The sequence below is a fragment of the Podarcis gaigeae genome (genome assembly GCF_964106915.1).
Source record: "Podarcis gaigeae genome assembly, chromosome: Z".
In the NCBI taxonomy this organism is placed as follows: domain Eukaryota; kingdom Metazoa; phylum Chordata; class Lepidosauria; order Squamata; family Lacertidae; genus Podarcis; species Podarcis gaigeae.
Window position 1 is genome coordinate 49,210,512 of NC_139691.1, and position 15,389 is coordinate 49,225,900.

Sequence of the window (15,389 nt, forward strand, 5' to 3'; positions counted from 1 at the left end):
ATCGACTGAAATACATAATCTAAAATGGACTGGGGGTGGGGGAAGAGCAAGGTTTGGATTCTAGTATTTCTTAGAGTTTTGTCCAGAGTTTATTGGCATCTACTTTGGAAGCAAACCTACAGCATTTTGGCCTCCTCATTTGGCACGATTTTATATTTAAGGGTTTCAACTATGGCAGACCTCTGGTGTGGTAGCACAGTTCTTTAAAAGCTTCGTCATTTTCTTCCCTTCCCCGTTAGGGAGTCTAGCAACAAGGAGAACAATTCCCACCCAGAATGGAGTTTTACTACAGTTCGGAAGAAGCCAGAGGCCAAGAAACTGCAGAACGGAACAGTACGTCCAGCCAGAATTTCTTTCTATTCTTTAAGCTCCTTGGAAGCTGCCACAGGCAGAGACCTGACCCTGGTGTTTGTAAAGCAGTCAGAAATGTCCCCACCCCTCTGTAGACACACAGCATTGCTCCCTGGCAATACTGACTACTTTTCAAGTGGTCAAATTCATCTCTGCTGTTGCGAGGATCAGGACTGCAATAAAAAAGTGAACTGTGGTGTAAAATTATCTAACACTTCTGTAAATTGTGTTTAACCTACCGTATGTCCACCACTTTATTTATTGGGAGGACACACCGTAGTTTGGAGCCAATGGAGCTTTTCTCTTCTTTCCTCATTCATATACATTTATATTATTTTGGTTATTTATTGCTGCTATTTTGGGTCTATTTTGATAAAAGAAAAGCAGGGTGTTGATTAATAATGTAGCAAGTTCATTGGTACTCAGCTGCTAATGGCAGCTCAGTAGATTGTCAAGTAAGAGTTCTGTAGAGCATATAAAGTGTTTCCTGTGATCCGCACCCTCCCTCCAGTTGCAAAAATCATTATGATGAGAATAAATTTGATTATTTCAGTCCATATAAGTTGTTGTTTTCTTCATTTTGGGGGGCCACCTCCAGGACTGACCTTTGGAAAAGCAGCCATAAGCTGTACCCAAGTTTGCACCTGCGAGAAAAGTTGCTGCTGCAGATCTCCTTGTGGACTATATCTCTTATCAGCCCAGTTTATGCCAGCATTTCTCCACACATCTGTAGGCACATATGTGAACATGAGGAGCCCCTCATGTAGTCTTGTCCATTTTTAACTGGTCCTTGGTCTCCTACTTATTTCAGTTATTTGTCAGCAAGTGTTTGATTAATGTATCTCCTAACTTTCCAGGACCAAGATCTCATGAAAACCCTGAGCTGTTTAACGATGATAATCACTCCTGTCTTTGCTGAGGTAAGTTTTCAGTTTGAGGCACATCCAAAGCATGTACAGTAAAGGTTGCAAAATTTTGACCATTTTTGTCTGCCTCTCAGCTTAAGCAGCAAGACACCAGTAATGCAAGCAGGAAGAAAGCAATTGAAGAACTTGAAAAAAGCATCAATATGGCAGAAGCAACATGTCCAGGAATCACTGATAAGATGGTGAAGAAACTTATGGAGAAGTTTCAGAAGTAAGCATATGGGTTTCATTTCTTAACCTGTGTTCTTCTTTAGGGTCTGTCTGCATTGCCTGTAACCTCATTTCCTGCTTTCTGTGTGAGTGTAGGAAAGGTAGTGGAAAAAGCACTGTTAGCAACCTTAGGAGGTGGAACTGGATTGAAAGAGTCTGGGAGGATTAATGTGAGGATGGTGAGGAAAATGAACAGTGTACATGGATTGGTAGTCTGTAAAATAAATAAATTATTAACTACTTAGCTGGGATATAACTGAGCACTTTCTTCTTGTGTTTGTCTCCTTAGGTTTTCAGTTAATGACTCCTCCTAAGAAACTTTCTATCAGTGATGCTGTTCCATATGGACCCAGTAATAGCCCACCAAAACCTACTATAAGCTTGGCAATGCTTTGTTCATGAGCTCCTTGTGCCTTTTGGATCATTGCAACATATATGATGATCGCAGATTTGAAAGGACTTAATTCCACTATTTTGTGATGGGTATACATGCTTTTTTGTATTTCCAGGACATTCTTTTTTGTAAAGAGCAACTTTTAATATTGTAGTTTTCACTTATTTAATCCAGTTTAAAACAAAAAACAAAAACGGTGAGGTGCAGCTTTGCTTCTAGATATAACCAGTGGAATGCCAATCTCCACGCGCAGGATCTGGGTTGACCAGAGATCAATGGAATGCACTTGAGTTCATAGGAAGTGCACATGCTGTGTTTCAACAACATTTCGTTACTCTCCAGAGACGAGTCTTGTTTCTTTTTATGTCCACATAAGATACAGTTCTTCTGAGTCACTAAAACTAGACTTCAAAACAGCTTTTTACAGGAAAATATACGAGAGCACCTTAACCTATAGGATGTGGCTATAGCACTTGCTCAAACACCATAGTAGTCTTTATTTAGGCCCCTGTAAATGTAATACCTGCAACAACATAGGAGCTAACTCCTAGGGGCCGAGGTCCCTTCGGCATCCCTGATAAAATATTTGAGCAGGCCAGGCCCCCCAAAGTTGGTTGGCAATGCCATTCATATGGAGGGGTGTCACCATGTCATGTGACCAATGATGGGGGGCACGGCTTTCCTGGAGCGCCCTCCCCCCAATATTTTATCCAAGTTGGCATCACCAAGCAACACTATTGAAAAATGGGTACAGTGTTTTAGGCAGCTCTGTAATCACCTACATCTTGAGAGCAATATGTCATTAGCTTTGCAAGTTAACATGTAGTGACTGATATAGCTTAGTGTACAGTTTGTACATATTACCCTTTAGGGCAGGATTTCAAATAGTCATTCATCATGGTAAAGAAATTTTTAAAGCAATACAGATGAAGGGCAGGGGGCTTTCTGCAATAATGGACACACATAGAAATCTGGCTTAATTTAATCATTTCTTCATTCTTTAGTAAGATTTGGGAGGGGGAAGTAGCTCATTCTTTGTTTTGGGCAGGGGACCTATGGGAATACCGTGGCATGCGATGAAATACCTCACCAGAAGGTATAAGTGTGTGACACCAGCGTTTTGTTTGGTGGTGTTCTATCCTGTAAGATATTTATACACTTACGTTCTTAAAGACATTTACATGCAGTGCATTACCATGTTTAATTCCTCTTCCCCACCCCTATGTATTTTAAATACGTATTTACCAGTTAATATGCAAATAACTGAGTTATAGATATTCTTTCACAAAAAGATAGTACTGTGCAGTACAGAGTGATTTTTTTTCATAAAAGGTAGCTAAAATTATAAACTTGCTTTCAATTATATATTTATGGTACTGTTTAGATTGGGTAATATCTCCCCCCTCTTTCAACCCAGTTTGTATATTATGCTGAAGTTTGAAGTGGGGTTGTATTTCAGTCCTTAGCTATGGAACTGTTGGTGTAAATTTATTTTTGATAAGAAGTCTGGATGTGTTTAATTTTATGGTTTGGATCTGCACATTTTTTGTTTTTGCACAAAAGTCATTTAAAGGATTTGAAATATATCTGCCAAATATTGAAAAGCGTTAAAGGAATGCAAGCAAATACTGATTTTTTTCCCTTAGTTCCCTTAGTTGCCATTACATCGTTTAAAAAAAAGAAATAAATAAAAATATAAAGACACTGGCAACAGATGGTGGTTTAGAAATGCCAAGGGCAATTATTTTCAATGGTGCCTACACTGTAAAATATATATATATACTTTAACTCATTTGTTTTAATTTTAAAGAAATGTTTGTTTAAAAAAAAAGCTTTCATCGCTATATAACTGAAACACAATTAAAATTTATATCTGAGGGGGGGAAAGTCTGGGCATAGTTTTTGAAAACAATAATGTTATGGATTAAATAAAAATATTTTTATAAATGTAAAAGCAGCAAATGTTGTAAATATACAGTTGATCTGAAGCTTCACAAAATAACTGCATCACTGAAACAGAACTCTAGTGCTCTTCTCTGTAGCTATTAGGCCTGTAAATCTGTTTATAGATGAAGCTCCTTTCAGTGTTTTTGGGGGGCTGGGGGAAGGGCAGGCAAGGGGGCAGCAGAAGGTTGAATGGTTTAAAGAAATAAATATTTAAGTTCTGTAATCTTGTTTGGTCCTCATCCTCATTTCTGTGATGCCATACTTTTAAAGCCGTCATGTGCTCAAGGGGAAAGATGAGCATTCTGCTTTTTCTGTGCTTTGGGGCACAATCCTACATATGGTCTGTGGGAGGGTGGGCCAGGTGGGCCAAAAGAGCTTCCAGGTCTCCTCCAAGGATGAAAGGAGAACCCTTGGAGAGGCTGCCTGGAGCTTGTAAACCTCCCAGCTATGTGTGCAGAAAGCTCTGTATCCATTGGTTCTTCATTGGAACTATGGTGTCAGAGAAAGCACACACCCTATGAACACCTCTTTTGTAGAAAAGGTGGCTTTTTAATGGTGGTTTCTCTCCATTCGCCCCCGAAAGGAGACTGCGTCCCATGTACACAGGGAGCCCAAAAGTATGCATGCATACACAACAAAGGGACAGTTAAATTTCAGACTTGCAAGTGGATTATTTTTGAAACCAGGCGACATTTAGGACAAGGAGGCAAAAAGACCTTCCTGGCTAGCTTTTCCTTTGGGTGGTGTGCACTGACCCCACCAGCAGATTCCTGAAATTCTGAGTAGTTATTGTTATTGGGCAGAACCAGGAGTTAGCAGAGATTCCCAGATAAAGACAGGTTACTTTTTCTCCCAGTCTAGTGCATTATAACTTGCTTAGATATATATGGAAAGTAAGAAAGGGATCCCGGTACAGTTCATGTATTAAAAGCACTTGAAAGACCACTGCTAGTCATCATGCTGTAAAAGTGCAAAGCATTCAGGCCTGAGAACTGTTAATAAGCAGTATTTAACTTGAATCAGATATTGGTAGTACTTAGCCATGGGACCCCCTAGCTAAAATCTTTAGTATTGCTAGATCTCAGCATTTGAAAATGGTGCTTGGCCTTCTTTTTGTGATACACTTGGAATTATTAACAATACTTGTGGCATATACCTGATGGCTTAAAAAAATACATCTCCATGCTGGAACCTATGTAGAAAGAAGGGAATACTTAAATACGTGCTAGAAAATGACACACCCACCCAATCATGTCATCGTTTAGATAATTATACAGTAACAAACTAATCACCCCCTTTTTAGTCTTTCCCCTAAAAGAAAAATGTCACACTGCCAAGCTGTTTGGTGATGTATGAGCTATCTATTTGGGAAGATGAGCCATTCCCATATATCTGCTACAACACTAGTTTTCTATGCTAGGAACTATATCCTGTCGCGCCCCCCCCCCCCATAGTATGGGATGTGTCAAAGAGAAAGCATGTAAACTTCCCCTCTACCCCCATTTTTTAAATATTCTTATAACATCTCACTTTCTTTTGCAGAGCCTTTTGCTTTGGTAGATTCCTCTTGTTATCAAATCACAAAGTTTTAATTAATCATTCCTGCAAAACCAGTCATAAGCCCAAGGACCAAGGAAGGACCTCCTTCAAAGATCTACTGGCATAACTCAGTCCTGTTGTTTTACGTAAAATAATTAGATGCTCCCTGTGAAGTCCTGTCCTCAATGTTGGCGGTAGTGAGACAAACTTCTTCATCCTCCTCCTCCAGCTGTAGGCTCCCTGAAGACAGGCGGACCCGTGCCCTGGGTGCTTTCACCACCCTCCCGTAGAGAGAAAAGTAATCTGGCAGCATGTCTGAATCGGAGTCGCTGGATTCTGTCCCACTGCCCACATAGCGCTCCAGGGTTCGCTGGGCCCTGGGAGGTTCTGGGAACCTTTGCTGGGCTAGCACATACTGCAAAATATCAGCCTTCCTGCTGCTCAAGACAGGACAAGGTCCTAGAGGCCGGAACTCTGAGCCATAGGGAAATCTGATCATTTTCATGTCAGACTGGCTCCAAGACCTCTTGGGAGTCTGGTCTTGAATGCTGTAGTCAAAGACGCTTCCATCATCATCTTGCTCCATGCTAATGCTGCTAAGGTAGGTCATTCTGGGCAGGACCTCTGGTTCAGTCACCCTTGTTCTTGCCATGCCTGGGCTTCTCCTGGAAGGCTTCATGGGTGATGCACCAAGCATGTTCACCCCACTGGCTGTTTCCTCAGCAGGGCCTGCCACTGCTGTGTGCCTGGACATCTGGGGAGGCCTGTCCACATAAAAGAAGACTTGAGGAGAAGCCATGTCCAGTTGCTGGTGAATGGGGCCCCTGTAGGGAATGTCAGTGTAAGTCAGCTGTTGCCTAGGGGTCATCTCCCTCATGTTGCCCACCGAGGTGCTTTTATTGTTCCCAGCCAGCTTGTAGCTGGGCTGGAAGGATGTCAGCGGGACCCGTTGTTCATAGATGTTGGCTGCCTCCCAATCGTGTTCCAGCTCTGTGTAGACCAACGGGAAGGTGGAGCTGCTTTGGGAATGGGGCAACAGCGTTGGGTCAGCCTCTGGCTTGGACCGCTCCAATTCATCAGCAAAGATCACTTCCACTGCAGAGTTCCTCCGCCTGCTATCCAGCATGGGCTCGGAAGTGTGGACTCCATTGGCACTGTGGTAGTCTCCTATGGTGCCGTAGACCAGCCGCAAGTCCTCCATCTGGGGAGAGAAGAACATAATTTCACCTAAGGAACAGTGTTGTTTTAGCAAACACCCTCCTCTTCATCACAAGCAAAGCGTAAGAGACGGCAGTGGTGCCCTGGAGCTGGTGGGGCAGAATGCAAGGATCCTAAGCGGTAGGTGGAGCTAGAGCCAATGATAGGGGGAACCAACTAATTTGCATCTTATCCCCCTCTTCCTGCACCCTGCTGAGTTTTGCAGGGGCAACATTGAGACTAAGGAGGAGGAAGCTGTCAGTCAGCGCCTTACCCTGGACTGAACTTAAATTTTTGAAAATGCAGGCAGCTTAGGGTTGGTGGGGAGTTCTCCATTCACCCCAATGGACCAGCTGACATGGTCTTTCTTTGGCAGTGCAGTCACAGAATGGTGTACGAAGCCCGTTTTCTTCTGGCCAATTGCAACTCTTGTGTACATCTTTTAATATGCCACTTAAAATCTGCCTTTTATATATTACACATTTTTGTTTTTTTAAAGATCATCTGATTCATTGAAATATTTCCGTTGATTGATCTAATGGATTAATCAACTAAAGAGTGGAGGCCTAATTGAAGAAGCAGGAGCCCTGCTGCCTGTTATATGGGAGGGGGAAGTATGTTCCCCCCTGCACCCCAAAGTAACATACACCCTGAATCTAAATAGATGAGATCCAGTCTTTTTCTTTCTTTTTCTCATATTTCTGCACACCCCCTACCCACTGACCAAATGACTTACTTGTTTGGAAACATCTGTAAGTAGGTCTGGTGAGGACCGGCACTGTCTCTCATGGTACCGAGAGGGATAGTGTTTTCTGCAGTTGAAATTAAAGGACAATGGTTAATGTCCAATATAATTCAAATCTGATGGCAAGGAAATAAAAGCATCCAACCAAAATCCTCAAGGAGAGTGACACTCCTGTGAAGAACATTTGCACTGTTTGGGAATTTTTAGAGGAAACGTGATATTAGAAGTTTATAAAATTATTTGTGGTATGGGGTGGGCAGAGAAAAGTTTTTCCCTTACATCACTAGAACTTGTGGGATATCCAAGGAAGCTGGAGATTCAAGACAGACAAAATAAAGCATTTATTGACACGCAACTTGGATGGTTTTAAAAGAGGACTGGACATCCACGGAGGATAAGCCTATTGGTGGCCACTAGCCAGGATGGCTGTGCTCTGATGCCACAGGTAGAGGCAGCAGTGCTTCTGAATCTGGAGGGCAAGAAGTTGCAGGAGGGGGGAGCGTTTTGGTCCTGCTTGCAGGTTTCCCACAGGCATCTGGGAAGAACAGGTCACTGGGCTGGATGAGCCTTCCTTATATTATGCAGTGTTCAAGCGGTCCTAATATTTATTTTCCCTTCCTTCTGACATTCTGTATATGTCTCCCCAAGTTTTTAAAAATCTCAGTGAAATCACACACACACAGAGAAATTAAAGCATCCTGCAACTTATTTCCCCAAGCCTTGCTAATATATTAAGGTAATTTTTAAAGGGTTTAGCACACCCAATCAAAGGCTCGATGTAGGCAAATTTAGAATTGGCTCCCTTTTAAAAAAACTTTTATTAACTTATTATACCAACACCAATACAGACATCACTCACAAGACAAACAAACAAAAAGATATAACTACACATATAGGACAAATGATACACATACACCCCTATTTCAATTTTTATTCATTTCTATTTGACTTCCTTCAACCTCAACGCAAGTCCAGTTGTATACTTCATAAAGTGTTTCTTTCTCAATTCCTCTTCTCTAGTTTTCTTCTATAGCTTATATTTTTACACCATATCTTATTTGCAAAAATTAGTCCAGAGAAGCCAAAGTATTTTGAGGGCACTGCTTTTTCAGGTATTCACTATATTTTCTGACCAGAGATTATGCCACTGTGCTTTGGGTGAGGTAGAATCCACAGAGCACATTTTACTGAGCTGCCCCTTCTACGATTTAAGACAGTATTTTATAACTCCATACCTACCCCAGCTCAGTTCCCGACAAAGAGGAAAGCAGACAGCATATCTGCTAAATAAGTCTTCTGGGAAAACAACTTTGTCAGTGGCTAAATTCCTTTTCCTGGCACTCAAGTGTCGGAAACGTATAACTAAATGCTTTGATGTGGGTTATCTGTGAGAGGTCTAGTACTGTGGCCCTACCTTATTTATGTACCCCTATGATGTTTTAGTTTAAAATTCTGTATTGTGTAATGTTTTATTTCTGACTATCGGTCGAATAAAGGAAATTGAATTGAATTGAAATAACTATATTTCCCCCATTCCTTTTGAATTTTTTGTTTGCATTGGTCTCTAATTGCCTCTGTCAGTTTAGCCAATTCTAAATGATCAAATAGCTTATCTTGCAATTTTTTTTTGTTGGGATTGTTTCATTTTTTGGCAATTAGAATTCTTGCTGCTGCTGTCACATAAAGAAAAATTCTCTTATTTTCCTTCGCAATATCTGGCTCTAATATTTCAGTAAAAAGGCTTCTGTGTTTTTTAAAAAGTTTGTTTGAATATTTTCTTCAGCTCTTCACAAACCATATCCAAAAAACTCTTAATTTTTTTTTTGGCAATTGAAATACAAGTCCAAGGAGAAAAATTTTTGACAGTTGGAATTCATGCACCAAACGAAGGGAAGGCAGAAGTTGCATGAGACTTTAATGGATTATTTGGATTATAATGTAATTATGATGGGAGACATGAATGGTGTGGTCTCCACAAACATGGACAAAGCACAAAGACAGGTGGTCTCCAAGGACGGGAGACTACCAAAGACTTTCTTTGAAATGACTGAAAATATGGACTTGATTGATATTTGGAGAACAAGGAACCCTCTGGAAAGAGAGGGAACCTTTTTCTCTGAAGCAAAAATGACATGGACAAGAATCGACCAAATATGGGTTACTAGTGGGATGGCTCCAAAGATAAAAAAAAGTAGAAATCTGCCCAAAGACTTGCTCCGACCATAACGCCGTAAAGATGGAGATGAAATTAACAACAGCTGGCTCCTTCAGATGAAGAATGAATGACACCCTATTTAGAGATGAAGAGATTTACAAGAAGGCCCAAAAAACTTTGAAAGACTATTTTGAGATAAATCTGAGGATAGATGTCGAGAAAAGAATAATCTGGGACGCAAGTAAAGCCGTGATGCGAGGTTTCCTAATACAACATAATTCTTTAAAGAGGAAGAAACAAAATGAGAAGAAAGATAAGATCTTGGAAAAGATGAAAGAAGGAGAAAAGAAACTGAGGTCAAAACCAAAGTCTCATGAGATTTTAAGAGAAATTAAGTTTTACCAGATGCAGTATATGGAACTGATGAATCAAGAGATAGAATGGAAAATTAAGCAAATGAGACAAAGGACATTTGAATCAGCAGACAAATGTGGGAAACTTCTAGCATGGCAATTGAAGAAGAGACAAAAATTGAACACAGTTACAAGTTTGGAGGTGGAAGGAAAGAACATTTATAAACCAAATGAGATTAGTAACTGTTTTCAGAGTTACTTTAGAAGATTATATGCAAGAGGGCCGGAGAATGAAGGAGAAATAGATGATTTTCTTAAGAAATATGGTTTACAAAAGATTTCACAACAAAGTACAATGGTTTTGAATGAGAAAATAACAGAACAAGAAATAGAGGGTGCCATTCAAAATATGCAATTAGGGAAATCTCCAGGACCAGATGGGTTGACCTCCACATACTACAAAGCTTTGAAGGAATAGTTAGTACAACCGCTGAAGGAGGTCTGCAATGAAATTTTAGAGGGGGAAAAGGCACCTGAATCGTGGAAAGAAGCATTTATTACACTTATACCAAAAACTGAGACTGAAAAGAACCAGATAAAGAACTACCGCCCTATATCATTACTTAATGTGGATTACAAAATATTTGCTGACATTTTGGTAAAAAGATTAAAGAAGGTGTTGGTGGAAGAGATTCATAAGGACCAGGCTGGCTTTCTCCCAGGGAGACATTTGTCAGATAATGTGAGAAATATAATTGACATTATGGAATTGCTAGAAGTCAACATTAACACGAAGGCGGTATTAATATTTGTGGATGCAGAGAAAGCTTTTGATAATATTTCCTGGAGTTTTATGAAGAAGAATCTCCATGGGATGGGGGTAGGCCAAAGGTTTGAAAATGGTATAGGTGCAATATATTCTGAACAAAAAGCGAAATTAATTGTGAACAATGTGGTTACTGAATAACTTCCTATAGAAAAAGGGACACGACAGGGGTGCCCAATATCCCCACTACTTTTTATATTTGTCTTGGAGGTTTTGTTAAATATGATCATGAGGGACCAGCTGGTTAAAGGAATTCAGGTCGGAGCTAAACAATACAAACTGAGGGCCTTTGCAGATGACTTAGTATTAACTTTATAACAGCCAGACACTAGTACGAAAAGAGTTTTAGAACTAATTCAAGTTTTTGGTCACGTAGCAGGATTTATGTTGAACAAGCAAAAAACTAAAGTTTTGGAGAAAAACTTAACAAACGCTGAAAAAGAGAGATTTCAAAGTGAAACTGGATTAATGGTGGCAAAGAAAGTGAAATATTTGGGGATTAACATGACATCTAAGAATGTGAACCTATTTAAAGATAACTATGAGAAATGTTGGACAGAGATAAAGAAAGATCTAGAAATATGGTCAAATTTGAGACTTTCCTTGTTAGGCCGAATTGCTGTAATTAAGATGAATGTATTGCCTAGAATGTTATTTTTGTTCCAAACATTACAGATTGTTGATAGAATGGACTGTTTCAAGAAGTGGCAGAAAGATATATCTAAATTTGTCTGGCAGGGCAAAAAGCCCAGAATAAAATTTAAGATATTAACTGATGCAAAAGATAGAGGGGAGTTTGCCCTGCCAGACTTAAAACTGTACTATGAATCGGCAGCTTTCTGCTGGTTGAAAGACTGGCTACTTCTTGAGAATACAGACATTTTGGATTTGGAAGGGTTTGATAATAGATTCGGTTGGCATGCATATATATGGTATGACAAGGTAAAAACTCATAAAGGATTTAAAAACCATATTGTCAGGAAAGCACTATACAACGTTTGGATTCGATATAAAGATTTGTTGGAAAACAAAACCCCTAGGTGGTTGTCACCAATGGAAGCTAAGGAGGTGAAAAAACTTAATATGGAATCCAAATGGCCAAAATATTGTGAAATTTTGGAGCAAGAGAGTGGAAAAATCAAATTACAGAATTATGAGAAAATGAAGTCTAAAGTACGAGATTGGCTTCATTACCATCAAATAATGGAAGTGTTCAAACAAGACAGGAAAATTGGCTTCCAGGTGGAGAGATCAAAACTAGAAACAGAACTGTTCGAACCTAATACTAAGAATTTGTCAAGAATGTATAACCTGCTGTTGAAATGGAATACATTAGATGAGACAGTTAAATCAGCTATGATTAAGTGGGCACAGGACATTGGTCATGACATTATGTTCGCTGACTGGGAACAGTTATGTACCACCGGTATAAAATTTACGGCATGTAATGCCTTAAGAGAAAATATTATGAAAATGATTTACAGGTGGTACATGACCCTAGTCAAGCTTGCAAAAATTTATCATTTGCCCAATAATAAATGTTGGAAATGTAACGAGACTGAAGGTACCTTTTACCACCTCTGGTGGACTTGCCCGAGGATTAAGGCCTTCTGGGAAATGATCTATAATGAAATTAAGAAGGTACTTAAATGTACATTTCATAAGAAACCAGAGGCATTTCTCCTGGGCATAGTCGGCCAGGTGGTGTCTAAGAAGGATAGGACGTTTTTTATGTATGCCACCACAGCAGCAAGGATTCTTTTAGCAAAGTATTGGAAGACGCAAGAGCTACCCACGCTGGAAGAACGGCAGACGAAGGTGATTGACTATATGGGACTTGCAGAGATGACCGGCAGGATCCGTGACCAAGAAAAAGAGACGGTGGAAGAAGATTGGAATAAATTTAAAGTATATCCTAAGAACTGTTGTAAAATCGAAAAGTGCTAAAATGTCAAGGGAAATGAAAATATAGAATTATAGCTGTAATTGATTAAGTATGAGAAGAAGCTAAAAAAAGAAAATAAGTAATTAGACAATTGGTGTGAGGAGTTGTTGAAAAAACTTTAAAATAGGGATGCAGAAAGGGAGAGTTAAGGGGAAGTCTGGGAAGTAAGGTTTATGAAAAAGAGGTTTGAAATTATACATGTTTTATACGTTTTGTTTGTTTATCTATTGTGTGTTGTTTTGTTTTTAATTTGTGTTGGAAAACTAATAAAAAATTATAAAAAACAACAACAAAAAACTCTTAATTTTATCACAAGTCCACCACATATGCAGCAGTGTGCCCTCTGCTTGTTTGCACTTCCAACAAATTTTTGATTTTGTTCTATCCATTTTAGATAGTTTGTAAGGTATCATATCCAGGGGACGCAGGTGGCGCTGTGGGTTAAAGCCTCAGTGCCTAGGACTTGCAGATCGAAAGGTCGGCGGTTCGAATCCCTGCGGCGGGGTGCGCTCCCGCTGCTCGGTCCCAGCGCCTGCCAACCTAGCAGTTCGAAAGCACCCCCCGGTGCAAATAGATAAATAGGGACCGCTTACCAGCGGGAAGGTAAACGGCGTTTCCGTGTGCGGCTCTGGCTCGCCAGAGCAGCGATGTCACGCTGGCCACGTGACCCGGAAGTGTCTCCGGACAGCGCTGGCCCCTGGCCTCTTGAGTGAGATGGGCGCACAACCCCAGAGTCTGTCAAGACTGGCCCGTACGGGCAGGGGTACCTTTACCTTTACCTAAGGTATCATATAGCATCTGTAGAACATCTTAAGAAAATTTTCTTTGATTGCCTCACATGCCGTGAATCTCCAATTCTCTTTCCACAATTTTCTGCTAATTGAATAGGTTTACCTATAGCTATTGCCCATTTCACCATTACTTCCTTAACTTATTCGTCTTTCACCTCCCATTCTAGTAAGATTCCATACATCCTAGAAATTATTTTTGTCTTATTTTGTATTAGTTCTCTGTCCAATATTGAGACTTCCTTTGCAAAACCTTTTTTGTTATCTATTTTAAACACTTCATTTGGTTGGTGGTACTGAATCAATCTTGTTAGATGATGTTAGAATTTGCTCACTTTGAGCCAGCTTTGACTGGTAAGTCACTGAGCAGTTTTGGCCTAGGCTATGTAAGAGGTCACCTTCTCCCATGCAGGCTTCCCAGATCAGTACAATCAGCTGGAGAGCTTCTGCAGACCATGTAACTTTGCACAGATGTTCACTTAGCTGCGGTATGGAGGAGGAGGCCTTATCGGTGGTGACACTTAACCAATGGAGTGGTCTTTCAATAAAAAGCAGGCAGGTACCAACACAGGGTGGCTGCCAGAGTTTTTAAAAATGCTTGCTTTCCCTTTGAAAGCACTTGTGCATTTAGAAGATTGATATACTTTTCACTTCTGTGAAAAATTCACAAAGTTAGTCAACTCTGAGTAAACTCCTACTGGAATTATATATGGGGCAACTCTGCTCTTGAGAACTTCGCTGCCAGGTTTTTAGCTTGAAGGGAGGGCATCAAACAGAACCCTGGCAAGAAGGGAGGAGTTCTTATTGTGGAAAGATCATACCTCTCAAAGGGCAGGCTCTTCAGTCTTCCTTTTGTCCCATGTTCCAGCAGCTGCCGCTGAGTCCTTCCGCTGCCGTTTTAAGGACAGGAAATATATGAAGACAGTTGTGGCATCCTCGCCCCGAGACTACGGTTGCTCACTTTTACACTACGTCAGAGGTGTAGCAGCAAATTCAGAAGCACAGGATATATGAGGGGTATTACTTGCTCCTCTGGCAAAATGTTTTGAGCCAGCGGAACGCCATTGCACAAGCTCATGCGCATGCATAAACAGGTTGCTGGAAACTTTACTGCCCAATAGATGGTGTGATCTGCAGCACACAATGAGTTTTCCACTAGCACAACTGTTGCGCTGGATTCCTCTGTTGGGCAACATGAATAATGGTGATTTACATTATTTGTACCAAGCCCCCAAAGTGTGTGGGGGCTCCACCCCCCCAAGGTAGTGGGATAAACTGGGGGGGGGGGGGAGAGAAATGTGCATTTGTTTCAGTTGACTTAGTTCCTGAATATGATTGTAGGTCAGAATGTCCTTCCTATCTTACCAGTATCGGAAACTGGAGCCCTTGCTGCACAAAAAGGCTTTGGGTTTTGACTTTGGCTCTTCAGAGAGTCGGAAAAAAGCATGGTATTCCACACAGGTCTTCCAGAAGGCTTTGCAAGTGTCTCGGCTTGCCATGGTGAACTCCAGTGTATCCTTGCACAAGGCCTGAGGCAGAGAGTAGGGATGGGAGAGAGAGAGAGAATGTGTCACAGGGTCATGTAGTGTAGTGGTTGGTGTGCCACACAAAGACTTGGGAGACCAGCGTTCAAATCTCCACTTAGTTATGAAGCTCACTTCTCTCTAACTTCTAGTCCAACTTCTCTCAGCCTAGCCTACCTGTTGAGATGATGAAATGGGGAAGGGAACAACACCCTCCAGAGGTTAGATAGATAGATAATTTATTACAGTCAAAGACCAGCTCACACCTTCAGAGGTTGTTGGGTCTCCATCTCCCGTCAATGCAGTTAATAATTAGCAACATCAGGAGATTCCTCATCTCTGTTCCTAAGTTGCTATTGTATCCTCATTCCTCCAAGCGCTTCATGACAGCACACATTTCTCTGCTTCTACATACTCTTTGCAATCCTCACAATAATTCTGTGAGGAAGGTTAGGTGGAGATACAAAAATTGGCCCAAAGTCGCCCAGTG

The 15,389-nt window shown here is 40.8% G+C and overlaps 3 protein-coding genes across 6 annotated transcripts in view; 1 reads left to right on the forward strand and 2 right to left on the reverse strand.

Annotated features, from left to right (window-relative positions):
• STK26 (serine/threonine kinase 26) overlaps window positions 1-4,051 on the forward strand; it is a gene marked incomplete at its 3' end in the record, with an annotated part of 46,100 nt that extends 42,049 nt beyond the window's left edge. The window contains exons 9-12 of one of the 2 annotated variants that reach the window (XM_083722998.1): window positions 240-333; window positions 1,209-1,271; window positions 1,352-1,488; window positions 1,777-4,051. In XM_083722998.1, coding sequence (XP_083579124.1) covers window positions 240-333; window positions 1,209-1,271; window positions 1,352-1,488; window positions 1,777-1,801 — 319 coding nt within the window. Of the gene's footprint in view, window positions 1-239; window positions 334-1,208; window positions 1,272-1,351; window positions 1,493-1,776 lie in introns of those variants that run through there. The other variant, XM_083722999.1, reaches the window with a different exon arrangement.
• KLHL13 (kelch like family member 13) overlaps window positions 1-15,389 on the reverse strand; it is a 570,056-nt gene that overhangs the window by 454,853 nt on the left and 99,814 nt on the right. The window lies entirely within an intron of this gene.
• The window catches only part of FRMD7 (FERM domain containing 7), a 45,537-nt gene continuing 34,504 nt past the window's right edge, over window positions 4,357-15,389 (reverse strand). For all 3 annotated transcript variants that reach the window (XM_083722881.1, XM_083722880.1, XM_083722882.1), the window contains 4 exons: window positions 14,742-14,905; window positions 14,198-14,266; window positions 7,301-7,376; window positions 4,357-6,568 (listed from right to left, as the gene is read on the reverse strand). In XM_083722881.1, the coding sequence (XP_083579007.1) occupies window positions 5,510-6,568; window positions 7,301-7,376; window positions 14,198-14,266; window positions 14,742-14,905 (1,368 nt within the window). In that variant the 3' untranslated portion in view covers window positions 4,357-5,509. The remainder of the gene's footprint in view (window positions 6,569-7,300; window positions 7,377-14,197; window positions 14,267-14,741; window positions 14,906-15,389) is intronic.